General features: G+C 35.9%; 1 protein-coding gene across 6 annotated transcripts in view; it reads right to left on the bottom strand.

Annotated features, from left to right (window-relative positions):
- Positions 1–24,766, bottom strand: part of ankfn1 (ankyrin repeat and fibronectin type III domain containing 1) — a 98,532-nt gene that overhangs the window by 57,016 nt on the left and 16,750 nt on the right. For 5 of the 6 annotated variants that reach the window (XM_048170494.1, XM_048170496.1, XM_048170499.1 and 2 more), the window contains 2 exons: positions 22,851–23,080; positions 1,571–1,608 (listed from right to left, as the gene is read on the bottom strand). In XM_048170494.1, the coding sequence (XP_048026451.1) occupies positions 1,571–1,608; positions 22,851–23,080 (268 nt within the window). Of the gene's footprint in view, positions 1–1,570; positions 1,609–22,850; positions 23,081–24,444; positions 24,521–24,766 lie in introns of those variants that run through there. The other variant, XM_048170501.1, reaches the window with a different exon arrangement.

Raw genomic sequence — 24,766 nt, 5'->3', positions numbered from 1 at the left:
TTTTTGAAGCTTGACATGCCATCTATATTCATTGCATGTAAGAGAGCAGCTCAAACATTCTGCTAAACTACTACTTTCATGATCCAAAGGGGGGGGAAAGTCATATGCGTTTAGAAAGACATAAGGATGACAGATATTTTTTTTTAGTCAATTATCACATTAATATCATAAATGCACCCTTTTCTGATTTATTTACACTACTACAAAAGCTGATGTGTACATGCCTAATGGACAAGATGGAATACTGCAACATCAGATAAACTAAAACAATCTTTATAATAAGTTTAAATAATTTAAATGATTAAACTGCAAAAACAGCATATCACCACCACACTGTTGCAGTGCGTATCTCTGGAATAAAAGCCAAAGCACTTGATTATGTCTTCCTGAGGCTTAAACTCAGCTTCCATTGAGTTGATCTCCATGGCAACACTACTAGTGCCATATTTCTTAATGGATACCATGGGCTCCACTGATTCAGACTGCAGGCAGCACGGTTTCTCACCAAGGGGGAGGCATTCAGAACAGTTTCCCTCTGCAGCTATTAGACGTGTGCATGAAAACACACTATTACCCAAACAAACTGACAGGTTAGGGGCTTAAAAACCTCGTAAGAGACTCTTCTGGTTGTAGAAAATGTATTGTTGTGTTTAGCTGAATACAATGTTTTACTGTAAAAATAAAACTGCATCAAAAGGAATGGCAAACACAGCCTGAGCTATTACACACTGCCCATTAACACAGAACTCAGTATAATTTGGAGCCATTTCTAGGTGTTATTTAGAATTCACAGCAAAAAATGGATTGAAGGTCGAGAACGTGGGGCCGTAATGTGATACCTTCCATTTTGTTAACCAATAAAGTCAACTTATTTATGAGCAAATGCATTGTTTTTGCTCATAAATAAACTGCAACAGATAAATGAATGAATAAATTCATTATCAAACATTAACTGATGCAGATAGTTAAGTCAAGTTGAGATGTCACAAAGCAAACCTTCATATAGGTCCATCTGAGCAGGTGACCATAACAGCCAATTACAGTATGTTCTAATAATAGCGCATATAACACTCTCGGATATTGGCTGCTTCTGAGTGATGGGGTCTATCTCTTAACAAAACCCCCATGGATTCATATAATGATTGGGCAACCTATAGCCAAGAAACTTCCTCCTCGGTGCATTTTTATTGAATGAAAAACTGCAGTGTGAATCACCAAGGATAACGGAATGATAAGAAGCGCAAAGAATAATAATTATAAACTTCTTCCATGCTGAACAGATAACAAGAACTTCTGATATCTTAGTTCTGAAGTGGGAACCTGCCCAAACCAGAAATAAGGAGTTTTTATTGCTTGCAACAAAATAATAATAAGTAATAATACTGAAACGCTCATACCAAGCTCATTAGGCACCTGCAGTTACACTTACACTATACACTGAAACGTCATCATATTTTTGATAGCACTATCATTAGTTCAACATCTGTTCATTGTCTTCATTTTTTCCCTGTTCATTTCTGGCAATTGCATGGAGTTTTAGAAGGTAAAGTACATAAAATAAACCACTTACTTTTTATGGGTTTCGTATCTGCCAGTGGCTCCAAGACTCTGCAAAATTAAATAAACAAAAAAAGTAGGATTTTAAACATTATTTATATTAACATTAATCTTAATGATAAGATTAATTATTAATTAATAAGCATACTAATTGAAAACTTAAATGTTTTAAACCTTTTCAAAAAAGTTTTGTTTAAAAATTGGCTGTCATTTTTAGTCTTTTACGTAAAAAATAAATCAGATGTTACATAATTACAACCTTTTCCAAACTAATACTAGATTGTATATCATATTACCCATAAGTTAAATAAATGCAACAACATGACAAAAATGCATGAAAATAAAGTGCCTGAAGTACTGCTCTAGAATTCCACAGAAGACAACCCAATGCGTAAAACAGATGTATAAATGTGGCCCCTCGTTGCTTACGTAAGGTGAGTTAATGATATTAACACTCTCTACTAACACAATGCCAAACAGAAATATTCAATTTTCTAATTACAGCGTGATCAATGCAGACACCAAAGCATTTCTGTTACCAGAAACTGTGTCCTCACGCTTGGGAATGGCAGCCTCACTGTTGTCATAGCAACTTTCGAGAATATGTTTTGAAAATTACCTTTCCTGTAGATATGCATATTCTTTCATCTGACATCTAACGCCATGGACTAGTGCTGGAAACTGTCCACATCAGCGATCAGCTACCAATACATGAAACTCACCCAAAGCAAAGTGTATTTTAAGTATAATTATAGGTGAAGAAAGCAAAAAAGATTTGTAAAATTATTCTTGACTTGTTGCAGCATACGGTACTTTATGTTCTTCATATGCCTTTGGTATTTTATGTAATAATAAACACAGCAGGGGAGTTTCTTCAGAGGAGGAAAAATGGCAAAACATTTAGATGAACAAATAATCAGCAATACAACAATAAAAAAATATGAAATATGAGAAATGGAATACAGAATAATGGGTCATTCCATGTCAAATCAACCAAATTTTGAAAATATCCCTGGCTCAAAGTATTTTTTCTATAGACAAACATAAATAGTGATGAAAGCCAAAATATTAAATGTCACAGATGTATATTTACTGAGTAATCCACTATTTTGTAGAGGGGGAAATGACCATTTTATGTTCATGTCCATGTTCATTTTCACTTAATATCCTTTTAGATCCTGGTTCTTAACAAACTTTCCTTTTGGTATCTTCACTTTAAAGGCCCTTGATGGTTCAGTCTCAGAGATAAGGAGATCTTAATGCGGCTCCATGAGTAAATTGGTGAATTGTAGTATTTTTAGTGGTCAAAAACCAAATGTGGGTGACTTTGCATACAGCTGATACTTTTTTCTTTTAAAAAGGAATGTCTGAAGAACAAATAAAAATGTATCTCTTGTTTTTCTATCAACTCAATTGCATAGAACATATTGAGTGCCATCAATATTCCTTTTCCAAAGTTCGCATGCCTGTAACTCTAAATGTTTTCAAGATATCTTAATATCCTTCTAGATACTAATTCCTAATAAACTTTTCTTTTGAAATCTTCATTTTCAAGGCCCTATATAGTTCAGTCCCATAGATATGGAGATCTCAAAGCAGCCTCATGTTCAAATTGTTGAATTTTACCCATTTTCAGAAGTCAAAAAACAGATGTGGTTCACTTTACACACAGCTGATACTTATTGCATTTAAAGAGGGATATCTAAAGAATAAATAATGTTTAAACTAGAAACGTATCTTGTTTCCCTCTATCAAAAGAATTGCATAAAACATAACTCTCTGAGTATCAAAAATCCACTGAAAATGTTTGTTGAGGCAAAAGTGTATTTATAAGAAGCTGTATTTGAATCAGTTTTGGGGATATTTTGAAGATAGGATTTTGTTCATTTTAATAGCTTACCAAGAGTTTATATACGCAATATCGTAACTACACATTACCACATTGACATCCCTATATCTATGAGATTGAACCATATAGTGCCTTAAAAATGAAGATTCCAAAAGAAAAGTTTAATAAGAACAAGTATCTAAAATGACATTAAGATATCTTTAACACTTCTTGAATTAAAGACATGTAAACTTGAAAAATTTTTGTTTTTGGCACTCAGAGAGATGTGTTGTATTCAGTTTTTCATAGAGGGAAACAAGATACATTTGTAGTTTCAGTGTTATCCGTTCTTAAGACATTCCTCTTTAAATAGAATAACTATCAGCTGTTTAAAAAGTTACCTACATTTGGTTCATAACCATTGTAAATGGATAAAATTCAACAATTTGAACATGGAGCTGCTTTGAGATCCCCTTATCTATGGGACTGATCTATATAGTGCCTTAACAATGAAGATTACAAAAGAAAAGTTTATTAAGAATTAGAATCTACACCGCGTTCCAAATTATGCAAGTGACATATCAGTAAGATTTCAGTACAATAAACATTCAGATTTTAGTTTTTCTAAGAAAATGTTTGTTTGTTTATTTATCCATGTCTTTTTAGATCAATCTCAGACAAAATAATTTTCCAGGTCAATGGAAACCCTACTTAGAGGTCGTTCCACATTATTAAGCAAGTCACAGTTCTCATGCAATATGGGGAGGAAGAAAGATCTTTCTGAAGATGAAAATCATGAAATGGTGCGATGTTGTGCAAAAGGCATGAAAACAACTAATATTGTGTGAAAACTGAATGGAGATTATCAAATTATCATAAGATTTGTTAGTGATTTAGAGCACAGCAGAACTCGGTCAGATAAAGGCTTATTAAGGAAAGTTCCTGTCAAAAAACGTAATTGCATTAAAAGGGCAGCTATAAAAAAGCCAGTGTTGAGCAGCAAACAGGTATTTGAAGCTCCTGGTGTCTCTGGAGTCTAAAGAAGCTCTCCATGCAGGCTGGCAGTTGTGCGTAAAGATGCATTTTAGACACCACTAACCAAACCTCACAAAGAGAAACATTTACAGTGGGTTTAGAAGTATTTAGAAGGGTATTTAAATGACTTTTGCAAGATATGTGGAGTTCATAACTGGCCATTTTCAGCTTTGGTATAAAAAGAAGGATAATGCCTTCTGAAATGCAATGCACTATGCACTATCCCATGCTGCAAAAAACACCACAGCAATAAAACTGTTTGAAAATGTATTTGTGCACCCACTGTAAATGTTTCTCTTTGTGAGGTTTGATTAGGGGTGTCTAAAATGCATCTTTATGCACAACTGCCAGCCTGCATGGAGAGCTTCTTGAGACTCCAAAAGTTTCAAATACCTGTTTGCTGTTCAACACTGGCTTTTTTTATAGCTGCCCTTTTAATGCAATACATTTTTTTGACAGGAACTTTCCTTAATAAGCCTTTATCTGACCGAGTTCTGCTGTGCTCTAAATCACTCACAAATCGTATGATAATTTGATTATCTCCATTCAGTTTCACACAATATTAGTTGTTTTCATGCCTTTTGCACACCATTGCACCATTTCATGCTTTTCATCTTCAGAAAGATCTTTCTTCCTCCCCATATTGCATGAGAAATGTGACTTGCTTAATAATGTGGAACAACCTCTAAGTAGGGTTTCCATTTACCTAAGTAGACCTGGCAAATTAATTTGTCTGAGATTGATACCAGTTATCTAAAAAGACATGGATAAATAAACAAACAAACATTTTCTTAGAAAAACTAAAATCTGAATGTTTATTGTACTGAAATCTTACTGATATGTCACTTGCATATTAATTTGGAACGAAGTGTAGAAGGATATTAAGATATCTTGAATACTTTTAGAGTTACAGGCATGCAAACTTTGGAAAAGGAACATTTATGGCACTCTGACAGGTGTTCTATGCAATTGAGATGATAGAAAAACTAAAAGGATATTAAGATATCTTTAATACTTTTTGAGTTAAAGGCATGCAGACTTAAGGTAAAAAAAAAAGTGCTTTTTTCCCCATTTTTGAACTGTCACTGTTGGCATATAATGAAACAAAGATTGCTAAAGTCAACAGGATTTACTAACAGATTTCTAAAGTAATTTTTACACCCCTGTAAATTGGCTCCAAATCTCAGGTGAAAATGTTCATTTCTAGGGGTGTGACGAGATCTCGTGGCACGAGATCTCGCGAGACTAATATGTGACGAGATTTCTCGTCGAGGCGAAAAGTAGTCTCGTGATGTTGCCATGACAGAGTGTTAGGATGATTTGGAAAGAATATGCTACCGTTACGTTTACATTACGCCTCCACTGTCGTTTTGCTTTGTATTTAAATAAAAAACATTTAATTCAGTTGGATAACGGTTGCCGCCGCTCCATATTTACAGAGTTACGCGCGATTGCTAAAAGTGAAAGTGAACGCGAGCGCGCATTCAAACGCGATTTCAATACCCGCAATTTGAAAGCGGCTTCCTGATGAATGCAAATAATATCTCTCAATATGAAAGCTATTTTAGGCTGGGCAGTGTAGTTGTAACCATCTCTTAGCTCTGTATCAAAGAAAAATTTGGTCTTATTTGCACTTTGAATATTGAGAGAGTGTGATTATGGTTACTGTAATGTGTTACCATAAAAACGAATAACAGTTTCTCTGTTAACATTAGTTAATGCACTGTGAACTATCATGAACTAACAATGAATGATTATTTTTATTAACTAACATAAACAAAGATTAATAAATACTGTAGCAAAGTTATTGCTCATTGTTAGTTGATGTTGGTTAATACATTAATGTTAATAAATGAGACCTTATTGTAAAGTGTTAACATTTTTATTTATACTGTTTTCATTTCTATGATCAGTTTGTGGAAAGGAGTTCAGTTAGGAGGTCAAAGGTTGTAGAAGCTCATAAATCATGTACAGTAAGGTCTGAAGAGACTGAAATCATACAGAAGAGAAGCCAGTTGAGTTTGTGGCAAAACCTTTTACAGTACTTGAGTATTGTTGTCTTTTACTGCATATGATAATTCATACTAAGAAAGTAGAACTGAAATGACATTCATTACGAGATGATTAGTTAAAACATTTCAAATACACCTGCAGAATATTTTTTCTAGTCACGTATTTCGCCATTAAGGATTTCTTAAAAATAGTGTGTAAAAAGCTTGTCTCGTCTCGTGAACTCAATCTCGAGTCTCGTCTCGTCTCGTGAGATACCCGTCTCGTCACACCTCTATTAATTTCTCTACAAAATAGTGGATTACTCAGTAAATCAGTACATCTGTGACATTTAATATTTTGGCTTTCATCACTATGTTTGTATTTCTACAAAAAATATTAATAAAGTCAAAAATTTGAGCCAGGGACGTCTGGTTGAGTTCACATGGAATGACCCAAATGGAATAATGTATAAACCATTTATTTAACTTATTAAGTACAACAGTTACAACAGAAGATAAAAGTTTTTTACAAGACAACATGAGTAAACATGATTCTTTTGTTGTAAGTTTTTTATAATGAGCTCATAATATAAAGAAAGTACATTATGAAATGCATGTTGTCTTGTAAAAATCTCCACAAATCTGCATAAATTGGTCAAACAGATGGAAATGAATGAACTAATTACAAAGGAAACATCTCATCACCTCATTTAATCATTTTAATCATGTCCGAAATTGCTGAAACGTGAAATGTCTGTGAGTGAGCTATTTTAGGCTTGATTAAAATAAAGGTGCAGCTTCATGTCTGCAGCCTTCATGACACCTGTGGATTTATTGACTATTAGTGTAGAAAAAAAAGGTGAATTGGACAGCTATTAATAATAGCAGCTGAAAATGAAAAAAAAAAAAAAAAAAAAAAGCTACATAAAATGCTTTTACTGCATTACTGATTTTGTACTGTATTATTTTTTGGAGGAATATATAAATGCTAAACCTTAAAATACCCTATTAGTGCCCCTAATATTACCTTTCATGACAAAAAAAGTTATTGTCTCCTAAAACAAAGAATCGATACTGAAACGATTCGTTAGCAATTCCAGTCTCCCTTCCTGGTACACATGTAACAATGTAACAAATTTGCATAATGCCTGCGGTCTTTATTGGTTGCCCGCGAACAATAACTAATTAGACCCACTCTCAAACACTGTAGACTGTAGTTGTAGCTGAGAGTTTGGCTTGTGTCGTTGAAAAAATGCTGTTTTCAGCCCTGAGAATCCACTTGACTGATACGGTACAACCGACGCCATCGTTGCTGTTTGTATCACTGTGTTTCAAGTGCTGAGGAAGCCTCAGGAGCTGAAATTCAGATATGGAAATGTATGTTTCATTTCTGAAATGCACTGTTAATAGTATACAATCACAACAGACTGGGGCATCTGGCCAATTAGAGCAGAGCAGGCTCTCAGAAAGGAGGGGTTTAGAGAGGCTAAATCTTCGAATGAATCAGACTCTTTTAGAAATGAGGTGAAAATTAAAGTGTTTTTTGAAATTGGGTGCATGTAAACCTATGGTAGGAGACCTTCAAAACAAAATTAAGAACCTTTAAAATAGCATAATTGAGATAAATAGCATAATATTAAATAGCATGCAAATATAATCATAGGAAATATTAAACTATTGGTTACTTGTGGAAAGTGTAAGGTAAATGGTGTTCTATACCCTGAAATGGTTAAACAGTAAAATTGAAGATGAACTCATGAAAAAAAAAAAAAAAAACAGAGAGAACTTTGCTTCCTCATTTCAAAGGTCCACCGCACACCACTAATACACTGGTACCACCTTATCATGCATAATTTGTTCAAGGAAATCTCCTAAAAAAGTAAATTCAAAGTTAATTCTATGGAAAGGAGTCCTTAATTAGCTTCAATTTGAATCGGAAACAGGAATGCAAGGTAAGGCAAACAGCCTTTAAATAGCCAAACAAAAGAAATGAGCAGTACCTGAATTGATGTGCTTGTGCCACTGGATGTTAAAAATACTACTTAAATCAATATCTGCATAAAAATAACTATGTATCATATTGATTAAAAAAAAAGAAAAAGAAAAGAGAAAATACACTTGCTACACTGACAGTTCTTCAGTTTAAAGTCTGCAAAAGGCTCAGCAGCCTTGAACCTCTTTACCCTGAACAAAGAAAAACATATTTTCACATACTGAAAGAACATATCTTACAGTATATGATGTGACTCACTTAACTGTGATGTTCAAAACAAGCTAAATCAATTTCCATTGAGGATGACACATTTGCCACAGTGTGTGGTACACGATGTTCTATTCCAAACCCAGCAGCGTCTGTGACTGAAGTCATACTTCCTAACAAAGCTCATAGCGTGAAGCGTCGTGAATATACCCAAGAGGGACTGTCTGTCCCACATGAACATGGTTTATCTGCTCGCATAGAGTCATGATGAGATCTGCTGGAGATAAATGACAATGATCATTAAGAGTGTAATTGTGTGAAACAAACCGACATCCAATTCCCCAACAATTGCATAAAAAACTAACCTTTCAGGCAGGTTAGATGTTTAACCTCTTCCTCTTAATCAACACTATATTACATCATGGTCACATTAAAAACAGACATCATTCTCAAATTGACTGCTCTGAAACTTGGGTTGAAGATCCAAATGCAGCTTTACTGGAACAATCCAGAATCGTAATCAATATAACAGACAACAGGGTCAAAACCTGAAAAAAAGAGAGCACTCAGAAATGCAGTGTGACACTTACAAGACTTCACAAGGAACAAGTGAAAATACAGGGCTTATATTGGCAGAGTTTAACCAGATAATGAGATACAGGTGGAAGTGATCAAACAATAATGAGTCCAGGTAATGGGTTATGGGAATTGAAGTTTATGATGGGAAAGCAAGGGAGTCAGGAGGAGCTGGTGGATGTAACGCAAATAAAAATCCTAGGGACTGATTTACTAAAAGGAGGGCGCAATTCCACAAATGCGGTGATGGGAGTGGAAAGTTCTGCACATGATATACTGCTGATGCGCAATTTAAATAACACAGACACAGTCAAATAATTTACATAATGACCAACGCAATCAACCAAGAGCAGTGCAAACCAGCATTGGGTCGACACAGGCGCAACTAGTTATATGTAATATACGGATAACGTCTTCCTCTGGCATTCCAAAGAAATGAATACAAGTGGAAAATATTTTCTCTCTTCTACCACATGATCTCTGCTCTCTGTGGTGTCTCCTCCTAGCAGCAACAATTGCTGCAAACATTAGTAAATCGCGTTGCGTGGTTCATTTAAATACTCTCCTCCCATAAATTTTGCATCTGAGAGGGAAACTCGTACAAATGCATATGCAATAATGTCAGTTGCAAAAACAACTCAGTCCACGCCTTTTCAGCACTAATTTTGCACTGCGTGTCTTTAGTAAATCCTGACAGTAGTTTTTTAACGGCAAAAGAGGGTTTGCGCCTGGCGCAAGCTCTTAGTAAATCTGGCCCATAATGTTTAAATTAAATCTTGTCATGATCACTAGTGGGAGTGCCCTAATCGGCCACTAGAGGGCACTCCAACCCGGACTCTTGTTTTCACTTTTGGACTTCATTTCCCATAACACACTTCCCGGACTCATTATCCTGTTTCATTGCACCCAGCTGTTTTGTGTTAATTCATTAGTGTCTGTCTATTTATTCCTGGGTTGTTTCTGCTTTTGTTATGGTGTTTTCATGTATGGTTTCTGGTTTTTATGTTTTGGTTTTCCTTGTGTTTTTGTATGGACTGTTTCTGTGGATTTTGACCCTTGCCTGTTGGATTACGTTTCTGGATTACCCCATTAAAGCTGCACATGGATCTAACCTTCTCGTCTCTGTGCCATACGTGACAAATCTACGCTACTTTGCACATGAGCTGTACGTTAGCTGACCCAGCCTAAAAAAAATGCCATTTTTAATATGATTTGAGCAAAAGCAAAATTTACTATATCGATGCTGTTTGATTTTTTTTTACATTAAGTAGCAGTGTAGCAGATCTATTCCAACATTCCAACAGATCCTAAGTCCAAACATATCATGTCATATCCATTACCATGCCAAACACTCCGAGGATTGTCATTACAATAATTACTAAAACTTTAAAATTAAAATGAAAACTGAAAATATAAATATAAAACTGAAGTATCTCAGTGATTCTAAAATAACACCGATATAAAATCAAATTGTGTTATAAAGTCGTAAATAGGTGAACTACAATCGCAATTACGAGAAATACTCACAACTGTGAAATATAAAATTGCAAATGTGAGATCTAAAGTCATAATTATGACAGAAATGACAGGGATTTGAATTTGTAAAACAAAGAAATAAAATCAATTACTTTGAGTGAGATCCTAAAAGGGCATGGTGATAGAAAAAAAAGAGAAAATTTATGTCAATGCTTTTTCATTTTCTTGCAAATGTTTTGCGTTCCCCCAAGAAACTTGCCGTTCGCTTACAAACCTTTAGAATTTTTTGCAGGCGTTCTCTGGGAATGCAAATGTTTTTATGAGGGAACACAAAGATTCTCTGGGGAACGCAAAACTTATGCGAGAGAATGAAAAAGCATTTTTTTTCTTCCATTTTTTGCATCACCATGTCCCTTTAAGGGCTCTCTAGACTTGCCATAAAGGGCCTTTATTCATACTCAGCAAGGCCATGTTTTTGACTTGAACAACCAGATCAAACAAAGTCCAGCAAAAATGACAGAGCAATCTTAAACCACGTGAAAATGTGAACATGGCAAAATGTCTGAGAGCAGCAAATGCCAGCGGTCCGGCGCTTTGAGCTTAGCGGCTTTGAGATTTCTAATCGAGAGAATTGCTATCGACAGCTTGTTGATTTTGGTGAAATGTCACACTCAGGAAGCTCTATCGGGAACGTGACACAGGGCTGCTCTTGTCTGAGCCTGTTGTTTTAATGTCAGTGGACCTTCTGGGCTAATACAACAGTTCAGGGGCGACAGCTGTCAATCTGTGGGAGTAAAATGAGCCTGGAAAGGCTCTAATTGCTTTAAAACATGAACAGAGACCAAGTCAATGCACTGCTGCTGTCTTTTTGTCTGATGCAGAACAGACATCAAAAGAGCACTGCTCTACTAAAAGTTTGTTCATCTTACACCGTGTCCTAACTACATGCGAAGCGATGCCACAACATGTGATAAAAGCTATCTTTTTCGTGTTAATCAGAGTTTTTTTTGACACGGCGAAATGCAACGAACGACAGAGGACTGTATTTTAAAAACGGTTTCTATTTCTGCAACGTCAAGGCTGGTACTGATTATGTGCTTTATTTAATGTTAAAAGAATGTAATGCGAGTTAAAATATCATTATGTGACATTTAAAATGAAAGCAACAATGGATAAATCCACTCAGATCTTGAAAATAAACTAAAGGAAACAAGACTTTCAAACTGTAAACTCAATGTCAACAAACAAGTGACATGTCTGAAGACTGAACAAAGCACTAACAGCATAAAACGGTACAAACAAAGTTCATTCATTCATATAATCTGTAAAAGTTCAAATTACACCTCTACACATTTATTCATGAGGCATCACCTATAAACCAGGAGTCTAAAAGCTCGTACTAAAACTGACACCTCCACGATACTGGCAAACAGCAGAAAAACGGGTCGCAGCTGTGCATACGCTGGACAGATAAATGTTGGGAGCAAACACTCTCACATTAAAATCTCACACACTGACAGACAGGAAACGGAAGCATTCACCAGCCCAAAATATCTGCTTGGATGGACACACATCTGGTCTTTTGGGCTTACAAGTGAAGACTCAGAGATAGATGGCTTTTACCATTTCCCTTCATAAACATGTCAAATAAAAAGCACAGCAATTATCCTTTTCACAATACCGAACAAGCATGTACTAAATCTATCTCCACTGGTGCATCGTAGTTGATTTTCACATGAGCATTGAGAACATTTTAACTTGCGATGGAAACTGTTGCTTCTCAAGCTACAAGATACTTAAGCTATACAGGTGTAGCTACTCTTTTGAAATAGTTTGCTACACTACAAGCTAATATTGAATGTATGAACTATATCTCACTTAAAGGGATAGTTCACCCAAAAATGAAAATTTGATGTTTATCTGCTTACCCCCAGCGCATCCAAGATGTAGCTGACTTTGTTTCTTCAGCAGAACACAAATGATGATTTTTAACTCCAACCGTTGCCGTCTGTCAGTCAAATAATGCTAGTGGATGGGAACTTCTACTATAAGAGTAAATAAAACATGCATAGACAAGTCCAAATTAAACCCTGCGGCTCGTGACGACACATTGATGTCCTAAGACACGAAACGATCGGTTTGTGCGAGAAACCGAACAGTATTTATATAATTTTTTAACTCAAATACACCACTATGTCCAACCGCGTTCAGCATTCGATTATACTTCAATGAGAGCGAGACATCACTGCCGCTGTCAGAGCGCAATCAGACCTTACTAACGAGTGCTGAACGCGGTTGGACATAGTGGTGTATTAGAGTTAAAAAATGATATAAATACTGTTCGGTTTATCGCACAAACCGATCGACAGACGGCAACGGTTGGAGTTAAAAATCATCATTTGTGTTCTACTGAAGAAACAAAGTCACCTACATATTGGATGCGCTGGGGGTAAGCAGATAAACATCAAATTTTCATTTTTGGGTGAACTATCCCTTTAAGGTGACAACACTAAACTTGAGCAGTTACATTTAAAACAGCAAATCCACATGAATAAATATAAATGGTTTTCATGACATATTTAGAAAAAAATATATAGATCAAGGAACCTGCATGGTGTTTGGTAGCATGCTAATTGGACAAATTAGTTAGCGTGAGCGCAGATATAATTGCAGCCCACGAGGAAGCTGAAGGTGTGTGACCTCAAATTACTGTAATTAATAATTCACTTTGACTACTTTATATACGGCTCAGTCAAGATGCATAGTAAACGGGCAGGGCATTTAAATGCTAATTGCTTTGAAGCCAGAGAATCATTATGGACGCCTGGTTTATCTAATCTGCCCTCTGAACTGCTCACAGAGTCTTCTGCTTCTTGACCCTGCTCATGCAAGCTTAAAGGATCATACTCGGCTGAAACTGAAGTCTGTTTTCACCTCTGGATGGAATGAATGAAGCGAATAGCTTGAACTGAACTCAAATAACCTTTTTCTGTAGATTAAGCTAGGCAAGCTCGGAGCTGACAGCCAAGACAGTCAAGGGCTTCTAGAACTTCTCACTTCACTGTGCTAATTTGAACAAGGCCTTTATTTTTCTATTTGTCAGTAGAGTAAACTGTAGCATGGTTGTTAAACCTCTCCCAGGCCCAATTAGGGGAGCAATGCTAGCATTCATAGCCCAGATCTCGCTTCTGGTCTGGGAGGAAGAGGGGGCTGTGGTGATGCCCCTGGCAGCCCAATCCTGGCAGCTCGCAGCCCTTGTGGCAGCAATATTAAGTGACTGCTGAAATTCATGGCCTGTGCAACCGTTTTATATGTCTAGGTGACAACCGGCTTTCATATGGTGCAGGCGTTCAGCGACACATTAGCAAATTGTGCCGTTTCATTATTCATTAGGGTGCCGTGGTGCAGGAACGCACCAGCCTGGTGTGAAAAACATGTGCGTTCCCTTTATGACGATTACTGGCAATTCTTATGCTATCAGGATGAAGCTTCAATAACTGCTTTGCAACAAGCTGTTATGCAAGTGTGAAATCACTTTTAAAGTGATGATATATGCAAGAAAATGACTTAATGGCTACAATATTAATTAACTTAATGAACTTTTATGTTGCATATGTAAATGGATAGTTGTTACATGCTAAATTCTCAAACTGTCCTACTCAGAATTATTTAATAATAATTACATGCAGCTTTTTTGAGCTTATATTAATTGAGAGATTTTTTGGTTAATTTAATCATTTAAAATAAACTAGTGATAAAGGCAAAAAGTGGATGATGAAAATTAATACGTTCATATACATTTTAACATAAAATCTTGATGTTGATCAGGTTTGATATGCTTGACACATTATATATCGAGCACCTAAATGCAAGCATGAAATGTGAAAAGTTTTTGTATTATTTTACATGAACGTAACTTTAATGTACCCCATATACCCCAAAAATAAAAGTAATTTTTACCATGGTCTTTCAGTAGGGTCCAATATTCTGAGATCACATTGAAAATTTGTCATGTAAATCTGCAAATAAAAGCTTATAATATTCAAAATGACAAAAAGTAAAACAAACAAACAACAACAACAAAAAAAACCCTCACTATTTCTAGACCATTAATCATGTGACCAGATGTTCTTTCTTCCATTGAAGCACTAGACGCTCTTTTGGATCAGGTTTTATTTTGAGTGCATAAAATTACTGATAACATGAGTTGTAATGCATTTAGTATTAAACTTGAAAATGATGCATAAAAAAAGCCTTTTCACTGATCATTCTGAACCCCACTGTACCTTTTACTATATAGTTTATATACTTTATGGTAACTACATGAATCATTTATGAAAAACAGACTGAAATTCTGGGCATCAAATGCACAACTCTCCTCTCCATAACTGGCATTTTCTTTTCTCTCTTAATGTGCTGCTAAATTGATTCCACCCACACAAACAAGACATTCATAAACATCTGAAATCAGACATTCAAACTAGGCTGCCGCACATTGTTATCCAAACTATTACGAAGTTTGGGTACAACACAGCTTTGAAATTGTTCTGTAACGTCTTCTGCCCACGCTCATCACCTTGGGCTAGACAGCGGCTTCGGCACGGCAGAGAGAGGGCAAGCTTGCCCCCTTATGGTCTCTTAATGAAGTAAACTTTCATATAGGGCACTCTAAAACCTGTAGAAAGCAAGTCTGTTGGGCTAGACCACTGCACCCCATCCAAATGAAAAGAAAATAGCCCTCCCCCGTTAGACAGCAGGCAAGTTCTCTTTTTGGCGGTGCTTGACTAAGTGGACTCTGTAATGAGTCTGGCCGCCTGATTAGAGTGATAGACATGCAGGAATCCGGCAGGCGCTGCCAGAGACCGCCACAACCAGGAGGAGGGGAGTGGAGGGGAGAGAGGACAGAACGTCTGAGAGAAGTCTGGAGGTAAACATCCCAGAAAAGTCCTAGCAAGAATGTAGATCTTATGCTGGACTGGAGCGCAGGAACTAGAGGCACTAGAAGGAGGGGTTGGAAGGTGGCGAGTTGTAGCGTACAATACATTAATTTTGAAGAGGTCTGCAGGAGTTGAAATGATAGCTATTGCATGTAGACGAAAGCCCAGGAGAAGCTATGCTATTATCAATCAGCACTGATTGAAATCCTTTACACAATCTTGTGTAGATGTTCGTGGAGATGCTATTGTAGCATGAATGAAGGTTCAAGTGGTTGTTTAGAAGCAACTATAGCAGGTCCATTTATCAAAGATGTTCTTTTGTCTAAAGCTTTTGAGTAAATTACCCAATAATGCCAAAAGCATTAACACATGAGATGTATCTCAGATTCCTGGGAGCTAGCTGTTGGAATGATTGCTTTTATAAGCTTCTGGAGCTTCTATCACATTACATTGTACGCTTTGAGCCCCTTGAGCTAAAAGAATTTACCCTCAGACCAGCACTAACCAAGCACCATGGTAACATGTTTAACCAAGGGCAATAAATTATTGCATCGGTCTGTAACATCCAACATATCTTTTGTCTGATTTTTCTCTGCAATACTGCAGTTCTCTGCAATACAATAGAAGGGTTCAAAAGAAAAGAGTCTGAGAGCGCAATGGAAATTTTGGATTCAGAATATTATTTTTTAAATGTTATGTAAACCTACTAAACAGATTGTTTTAGGATTTTGAATAATTTAAAACATTACTTTTACAAGGTTAATAAGAAAATAAGCAAATTTATGACAGCGATATTGAGTTTGGGGGTTTTTAAATAAATTATGACAGACAGACAGACAGACAGACAGACAGACAGATAGATAGATAGATAGATAGATAGATAGATAGATAGATAGATAGATAGATAGATAGATAGATAGATAGATAGATAGATAGATAGATAGATAGATAGATAGATAGATAGATAGATGGATGGATGGATGGATGGATGGATGGATGGATGGATGGATGGATGGATGGATGGATGGATGGGGGTGGTTAATAAAGGCCTTCTGAAGCAAAGCAATGCGTTTGTGTAAAAAAAAAAATTTATATTTAACAAGTTATGAAGTAAGATATCTAGCTTCCGCCAGAACGCCTTCTGTATTCTACTTACGAAGAAAGTGTAAAACTCTAGCAGTTCAAAAAGCTTACGCTACGTCCTACGCCTTCCCTATTCAACTTGCAGAAAAAAATTAACTGACAAGACGCCAGTTTACAATTTCTTAGTAACTTGAAGACGGAAGGCGGTCTGACGGAAGCTAGATATTTTACGATATTTTTTTTTACACAAACACATCGATTCGCTTCAGAAGGCCTTTATTAACCCCCCGGAGCTGTTTGAAGTACATTTATGATGGATGGATGTGGATGGAAGCACCATTATATGCCATTATAAAGCTCGGTTGCATCAGGATATTTATTAAAATATCTCCAAGAGTGTTCATCAGAAAGAAGCAAGTCATATACACCTAGAATGGCTTGAGGGTGAGTAAAGCTTGCGCTTTACTTTTTTTTCATTTGAAAACGAACTAATCCTTTAACTGATTCGTATAGTTGTTTTTCTTATAGATTCAGTACAGATCACCATCTATTCGTTGATTCATACTTTCGTCAGAATATCAAGACTTTCACAATAACTCAAGCATCGAAACAAATCTTCTAGCCTCCTGAATTTTATGGCCATCGGTGCTGAGAGTGATTGACATAACCTGGCAACATAATTGCAGAAAAAGTGCTGCAGACGGCCTTCCAGACTCGCTTTCAGGTACATTTCGATTTTAAAGGCTTTACTATTCACCATAACAAAGGAGCTCTCCACTGACATTTTCCATGCAGTCATGCCTGAGCTGTGAGCAGGGAAAAATTCTGGAATATCTGTGTAACTGTGTTTTCTCCTGCCATAGGGCTATAAAGTTTGACAACTCATCCAGAAGCATTCTGGGAATGAAAAAACGGAACTTAGGTTGTGGACTGGACACACACTTTTCTTTTCTTCTTTTTTTTTTTTTTTTTACATCCACATCACTTCTCAGAAATCCTTCTGGCCAAAGAATTCAAACGCATTGCTTTATCATGCCATGCAAGGTGTAAAAAACACCTGGGTGACATAAATATTCTGCCCATGGTTTGAAAACAGAACAAGCACACTTAAATATAGCACAACTCTCTCATATTTTTGGTCACAGAGCAATTTCATGGAACAATTGTTAAGAAATTATAGGAGAGTTAGGAATGTATGAATAATGAAATTTATGTTAAACTTTTAGGAAATCATCTCCAGCTGGAATGTAAATTTCCACTCAATCTTCATAACGTATGCAGATTATCAATGCGCCTTGAGCCCTATTATTTTGCTAGCCAGGGTGGAGATGCACACAACACTGAAAATGCTGTCATTATTTACTAACCATCATGTCGTTCCAAACCCACAAAGACAAAGAAGATTTTCTTTACATACTCTTGCCATAATGATTCTACGGACTAGAATCATTTATTGGCATCTATAGTTTAATGAAGAACCTTTAACATCCATGGAACTTTACCATTGCATAAAAGTTACTTTATAATGGAAAAAGCTTTAGGTTTTTAAATTGTTCTTCACACTAAGAAAAAAAATGCCTCATGTCGTTTCACAAGGACCTTCGATCATCTTCAGAACACAAATTAAGATATTTTTGATGAAATCTGAGAGGTTCTGAAGATGAACAAAGGTCTTATGGCTGTGGAACGACATGAGGGTGAGCAATTAATGACAGAAATTTCATTTTTGGGTGAACTAATCCTTTAAGAACTGTTCACTGAAAGGTTCTTCGACGAACCAAAAATGGTCCTTCTATGGCATCGCTGAAAATCCGCTTTTTCATTTTTAAAAATGTAACATAAATGCAGTTCAGATTGCAGGTTTGGAATGATACAATGTTGAATGAACTCTATTCTTATGAGACGTGTATATTCAAAGCAAGCATTTTGCTTCTAGCTCCAGATGATCTACATCTACATTTTTACTGAAACATACGTACATATGTAAAGTTTATATGCGACGTTTACTACCTGGCCTGCAGGGAAATCTCAGGGATAAAGTGCCTTGTAGGATACCATATTCTTCATTTTGTTTAAAAGCAAGCAGTATCATAGAGCGTCTCATATGGGCGATATTTGTCACTGCATTAACGAGTAATTCTGGAATCTTCTCAACACAGATTTGCAACTATAAATATATGCAACCATAATGGTGCTGGAATTTGACATTTTGAATGTTTTTCTGATGGGCTCACTGTGGTTGTCATCAGTGACGAACAGCGACAGCAGCAATGTTTCTTACCACACACAGTTCTCAGACACACATTGTTCTTCTCTATTGCTTTTCCATGGCTATCTATCCCAATGAAATGACAAAACAAACTGAAAAGTAAAACACTGATATAAATCCAACCCCAAACTCTTCATAATTTATTTCTAACTGTAATATTACCTATATATTTTCTACATTTACGTTTTGACTACAGACCTGATCTCCCCGAGCAATACATTACACTTATGTAAAAATTAACCAATATACAATACACTATTTTATCAAACACAGAACACTTGTTACAGTGCCACTGTCCCCAGCACCTTTTTTCCCCAAATGCTTTTTTATTTTTAATGTGTTCCCTGACAAAATCTTATCCATTGTGAATACCAAGCTCAAATACATAAAGCCCATCTTGAAACAAATTATATAAATTGCAGTGCGCACAAGATGATATCAGTGGTAGGCCTATATTATTTCGCCAACATTTGTTTAATGACATCTCCTGAGATCTAAATGAACTCGTTAAAGAAGAAATGCAAGCCAAACTAACCACACTAGAAAATAATCACAATCAATTTTGCTTTCAAGAACAGCCCAATTACACTTAACGACACGAACAAGCAAGGAAAATCTGTTATGCAATTCAAAGATTCTCTAAGTTACCGAGGTGTCAACACAATTATGTCTTGCATACAACACTTTTAAAACCTTACGTAATCTGACTTTGAAACAAGAAGAAACCAACTTCATTCATTGCTATGGAAGCGCTGGTGACTGTAGCAGAATGAAACCTGAACTGATGGGTGTCTGTGTGTGTCATGTATCCAACTGAACCATATAAATTTCCTTCACTGGTCCATAATAACAGATTCCTGTGGTGTTCTGGCTACCACAGCTAGACATTATCTTCACATCATGAGCTTGCATGCATTTACTCATGCCATCTGCTTTGATGCGTTCACAGCATTTCCACACACCATTGATATTCAACATTGTTGACGTGCAAAGGGATCTGATACCTCACAATATTTAGTTACTGTTCAATTGCATTATGAAATCCATTTAATTGTTTTCAGTGATATTTCCTTCCTGACATCAGCAGAATTTCTGGATAATTTGTGTTTATATTCGACCAAACAATGTTGGGGAGTGATCAACAAAAAGTCGCTACAAGCATACATTATTTATCAGCGCAACAGTAGATCAGGAGCAGAGCAGCTACTTTTTCCAAAAAAAAAAAAAAAAAAAAAAAAAGTAGTGATGTTTCGCAACAAAACACTGCATTGTTGGTTTTTATATTATTGTAATATTATCGTCACTGTTGTCACAAATAGACCATTTGGGTGCTTGCAAACAGCGATGATGTGTTTTTTAGGCAGAGCCTACTAGGTGGTAGAAAATGACAGATCTGAAGTGGAAATCAATTGAAGCCATGGAATAAAAGAATTTAAATGGTAATTTCGAGTTTTTCTCGCAATTCTAATTTATATATCTCAATTCTGAGAAGAAAAATCTGAATTGTGAGATATAAACTCGATATTCTGCCTTTTTTTCCTCAGAATTGTGAATTTATATATCCTGCAATTCTAACTTTTTTTTCTCAGAATTAATATAGACTAGCAATTGTGAGAAAAAAGTCAGAATTGTGAGATAAAAATGATAGGTTTAAATTTTATCTATGTAAAATGTTATAGGTTTAAAGGTGCCCTCGAATGAAAAATTGAATTTATCTTGGCATAGTTAAAAAACAAGAGTTCAGTACATGGAAATGACATACAGTGAGTCTCAAACTCCATTGTTTCCTCCTTCTTAAATCTCATTTGTTTAAAAGACCTCCGAAGAACAGGCGAATCTCAACATAACACCGACTGTTACGTAACAGTCGGGGTGTACCCCCCCCAATATTTGCATATGCCAGCCCACGTTTCCAACATTATAAAAGGCATTAGACAAGGGCAGCCAGTATTAACGTCTGGATGTGCACAACCAAATCATCAGACTAGGTAAGCAAGCAAGAACAATAGTGAAAAATGGCAGATGGAGCAATAATAACTGACATGATCCATGATATCATGATATTTTTAGTGATATTTGTAAACTGTCTTTCTAAATGTTTCGTTAACATGTTGCTAATGTACTGTTAAATGTGGTTAAAGTTACCATCGGTTATTACTGTATTCACGGAGACAAGAGAGCCGTCGCTATTTTCATTTTTAAACACTTGCAGTCTGTATAATGCATAAATACAACTTCATTCTTTATAAATCTCTCCAACAGTGTAGCATTAGCCGTTAGCCACAGAGCACTATCAAACTCATTCAAAATCAGAAGTAAACAATATAACAGTATACAATACTCACATAATCCGACGCATGCATGCCACATGCCTGACGAACACTTTGTAAAGATCCATTTTGAGGGTTATATTAGCTGTGTAAACTTTAAGGCACTGTTTAAGGCAAATGTGAGCTCTGTGGGCGGAGAGCACGGGATTTAAAGGGGCCGCAGCATAAAATCGGCGCGTTTATAACGATGCCCCAAAATAGGCAGTTAAAAAAATTAATAAAAAAAACTCTATGGGGTATTTTGAGCTGAAACTTCACAGACACATTCAGGGGACACCTTAGACTTATATTACATCTTTTAAAAACATAATCTAGGGCACCTTTAAATATCAATAGGGTAATCGTTTAGGTTTCATTAGTCCTGTCAAACTCGGAAAAGATAGTCTTCATTTTTACAGAATACGGAGCACCGCCTATAGAGTGCAACAGTCAAGTTCTGAAAGTAAAAACTTAGCTACAAGGTTGTTAATCCATGATATTGGCGCCTTCTGAAGCTGTCAGCCCGTATTATTTCAGCTTATTTTTAAGATAATCGTGCTTAATAGCAGAATTCTTAGTGAAAAACTAAATTATCCATGATTCTGTACAGAAAATCACACCAATCAGAGTCAAAAAAAGTAAAATGTGCCAAAATAGCTCTTTAGCTCTGCCCACTCCCATGAAGCACTGCAAATGATCTCTCTACACTCTCAAAATACTATATATATATCAAATATGCATATAGATATATATGCATATTTTGCAATAAACTTAAAGTATATTGCTTTTATATATATATAATTAACATTTGTAAATGAGTAGTTTTATATTTCTCGTTTTTAATTAGATTACGCTGTTCGCAATGCTTCATGGGATTGTAGTTCTGTAGTAGGTGATTGGCTACGAGGTGAATTAGTTTTAAACAAGATAAAGTTTGGTTTAATCAATTCATTCTGAGAAGTTCGAAATGCACATATCTCATTGCTATTCATAACCATGATCATTTGAGGCCAGCTCACAAAAGCATACATTACAAACGCTTCTTTATCTATCCTCTCTTAACATATACATTTATACAGTAGCCTATACATAAAATCTTTCACAGAACTGCACAGAAGTAGCTTTTTAAATAAGGCAAATGTATGCAGATCGAATTCATGTTCTGCAAAAGTCCCTAATGTAAGGTTACAAGGCAATGCGTCCTCAAAGCACTGACTCACTGGTGTAGGATGACAGATGAGTGTTCACTGAATAGAAAGCCATGATCAAACTACAGGATGAATTCTGGGCAAGCATACCTCTTTTTCGAACGGTTACACAACTGAACGTCTATGAAGAACCTCACGGCAATAACGCAGCAGCTGTGAAACTGTCAAAAAACTGTATGTGCTACATCAATATCCGCCTACAAAGGTGGATAAAGCTAAGAGCTGTCCTTAAACACAAGAATATGTGCGAGTAAACAAACAAGACATTGCAATAAACAAGCAACAAAGGGCCCATTTGTAACTTTGACCAATGTGGAATTCCTTAAAGTGTCTATATCTAACCTCTATCTGACAGCAATATGAGACGTCTCTACCACTCACATTGATGTTCCTGAGTTTCTTCTTGCCCCTCTCCAGTCGGCTGAGGAGTCTGTGATGTTCACTAGGCGTTTGCTGAAGAAGGCGGTCATCGACGGATATGGTCTTCCTAAGAGCCTCTCGATCCCTCCAAAGCTCTGGGACACGGCTCTCTAAATTCACAGTCCGAGGGAAGCGCTTCACTTCCGACAGTGACGACGTCTCCCCTCGGTCGTGGTCACGCAGCACTGACCCTGAAAGAGAGAAACAGACACCTCAGGTGATAACTGACACCCAGAGAGAAAGAAAACACTAGATAATGAGGACAGAACCAAAACCTCTCCTCACAAGAACACACATCTTGAAGCGTTTGTGGTTTTCATTCATACAATCCCAAAAAAAAAATTAGGCCTAAATTTAAGATTTTACATATTTGAATTGCATATGAAATTTCAGTCAGTCATACATAAATGAAACAGGAAAGAGACAGGTAGGATTTCTGTAATACTATATAAAGTGAATGTTTTATATACACAATAACCAGGTTTATAAATTTATCATCAATAAATCCAATTTCTTTTTTGAAAATTATTGGTTTAAGTTAAAAAAGTAAGTTACCTGGTTGCCTTAAAATTTTGAGTTCACTGAAATTAAAAATTTGAGTTAATACAATGAAGGCAATTGGTTTAATTAACTTAATATTTTGAGTTTCTGTTATCTCAACCACTTTAATTATTGAAGTTGACTTGACAAAAGAAAAAAATTTTGTTTTAACGAATCATGAAAATATTTTATTTTTTTTACAATGTAGCCATATTTTAAACATGTTCATACTTGTGAACTGAATACATTTTATTGTTTTCACAGTGAAAACATTAATGCTGATTCTAAGCTATTTTAATACATTAATTTAATTATTATTTAAATAAAAGGTAATAATAAACTATGCCATGACTTTTTGAGTTTGCCTGTTCCATTTACTGTATGTGTGACTGACAAATATGCATTCGTTTATTAATGGTAAAACTGTGTAATCCAAAAGGATGGAAATTTTATATGCTGTTCACATTCATATATATTAAATATTTGCCTAAACTTTATTTATTTTTTAGTGTAGAAAACAAGGGAAGGACAAATTTGGTACAGTATGAAAGAGAAATCACTTAAAGAAGGAATACAAATTATGACTAGGCAATTCTATCCATTTTGTAATACCATATTTTAAATAGCCCATCATCTCAGTTCCTCTCAATTCTCATTTGAACTGCTCTGATTAAACTTCCCACAGCTTCTCTAGTGAGTCATGTCTGTAACAGTTTCACAGTAATGAACACAGCATAAAAAAAAATAAATTACCAACTATTGCACCACATAGATGAATAAAAGTCAGTTAAATGCATGAAAATTCACCTCAAGTAACATTAAACTGTAAAGTATAAAAGTATCTTAAAGTCTGTTCTTGTAAACTGGAGGTTTATAATGTAAACACACACACGTGCACCGTATGCCACTAGGATTGTAAGCGGGGTGTTTGGTTTCTCTGTACCATCAGCTGGTGGGCAGCAGTTCTAGCTCTTCATCCACTGAGCTACAGCATTGTTCTGTCTCCTCAACTTACAATTAAAACTGCATGAAGACGGCGCTGCTATTGTCTTCCCCTCAGAGACTGTTGCGAAGAGAACCTCCTCTGAAGCAGACATCAAATAAACATTTATGAATTCGGTGTTATAGCTAATCCACTGTTTTACAACAGATTTTAATGGTGTCCTGACAAAAACCTTAACCATTCTGATAACCGAGCTCAAATATATGAAGCCAGTTTGTGAAAACAGTCAACAAATTGCATAAATGTGCTGCACACAGATTACATTAATTCGGCAGCACTTGTTTATTGACAAAATGGAGATGAATTTTAAAGTAACTCCCTAAGGAAAATACAC

This window comes from Megalobrama amblycephala, linkage group LG20 (genome assembly GCF_018812025.1).
Source record: "Megalobrama amblycephala isolate DHTTF-2021 linkage group LG20, ASM1881202v1, whole genome shotgun sequence".
NCBI classification, from domain to species: domain Eukaryota; kingdom Metazoa; phylum Chordata; class Actinopteri; order Cypriniformes; family Xenocyprididae; genus Megalobrama; species Megalobrama amblycephala.
This window is presented reverse-complemented; position numbering and strand designations above follow the sequence as displayed.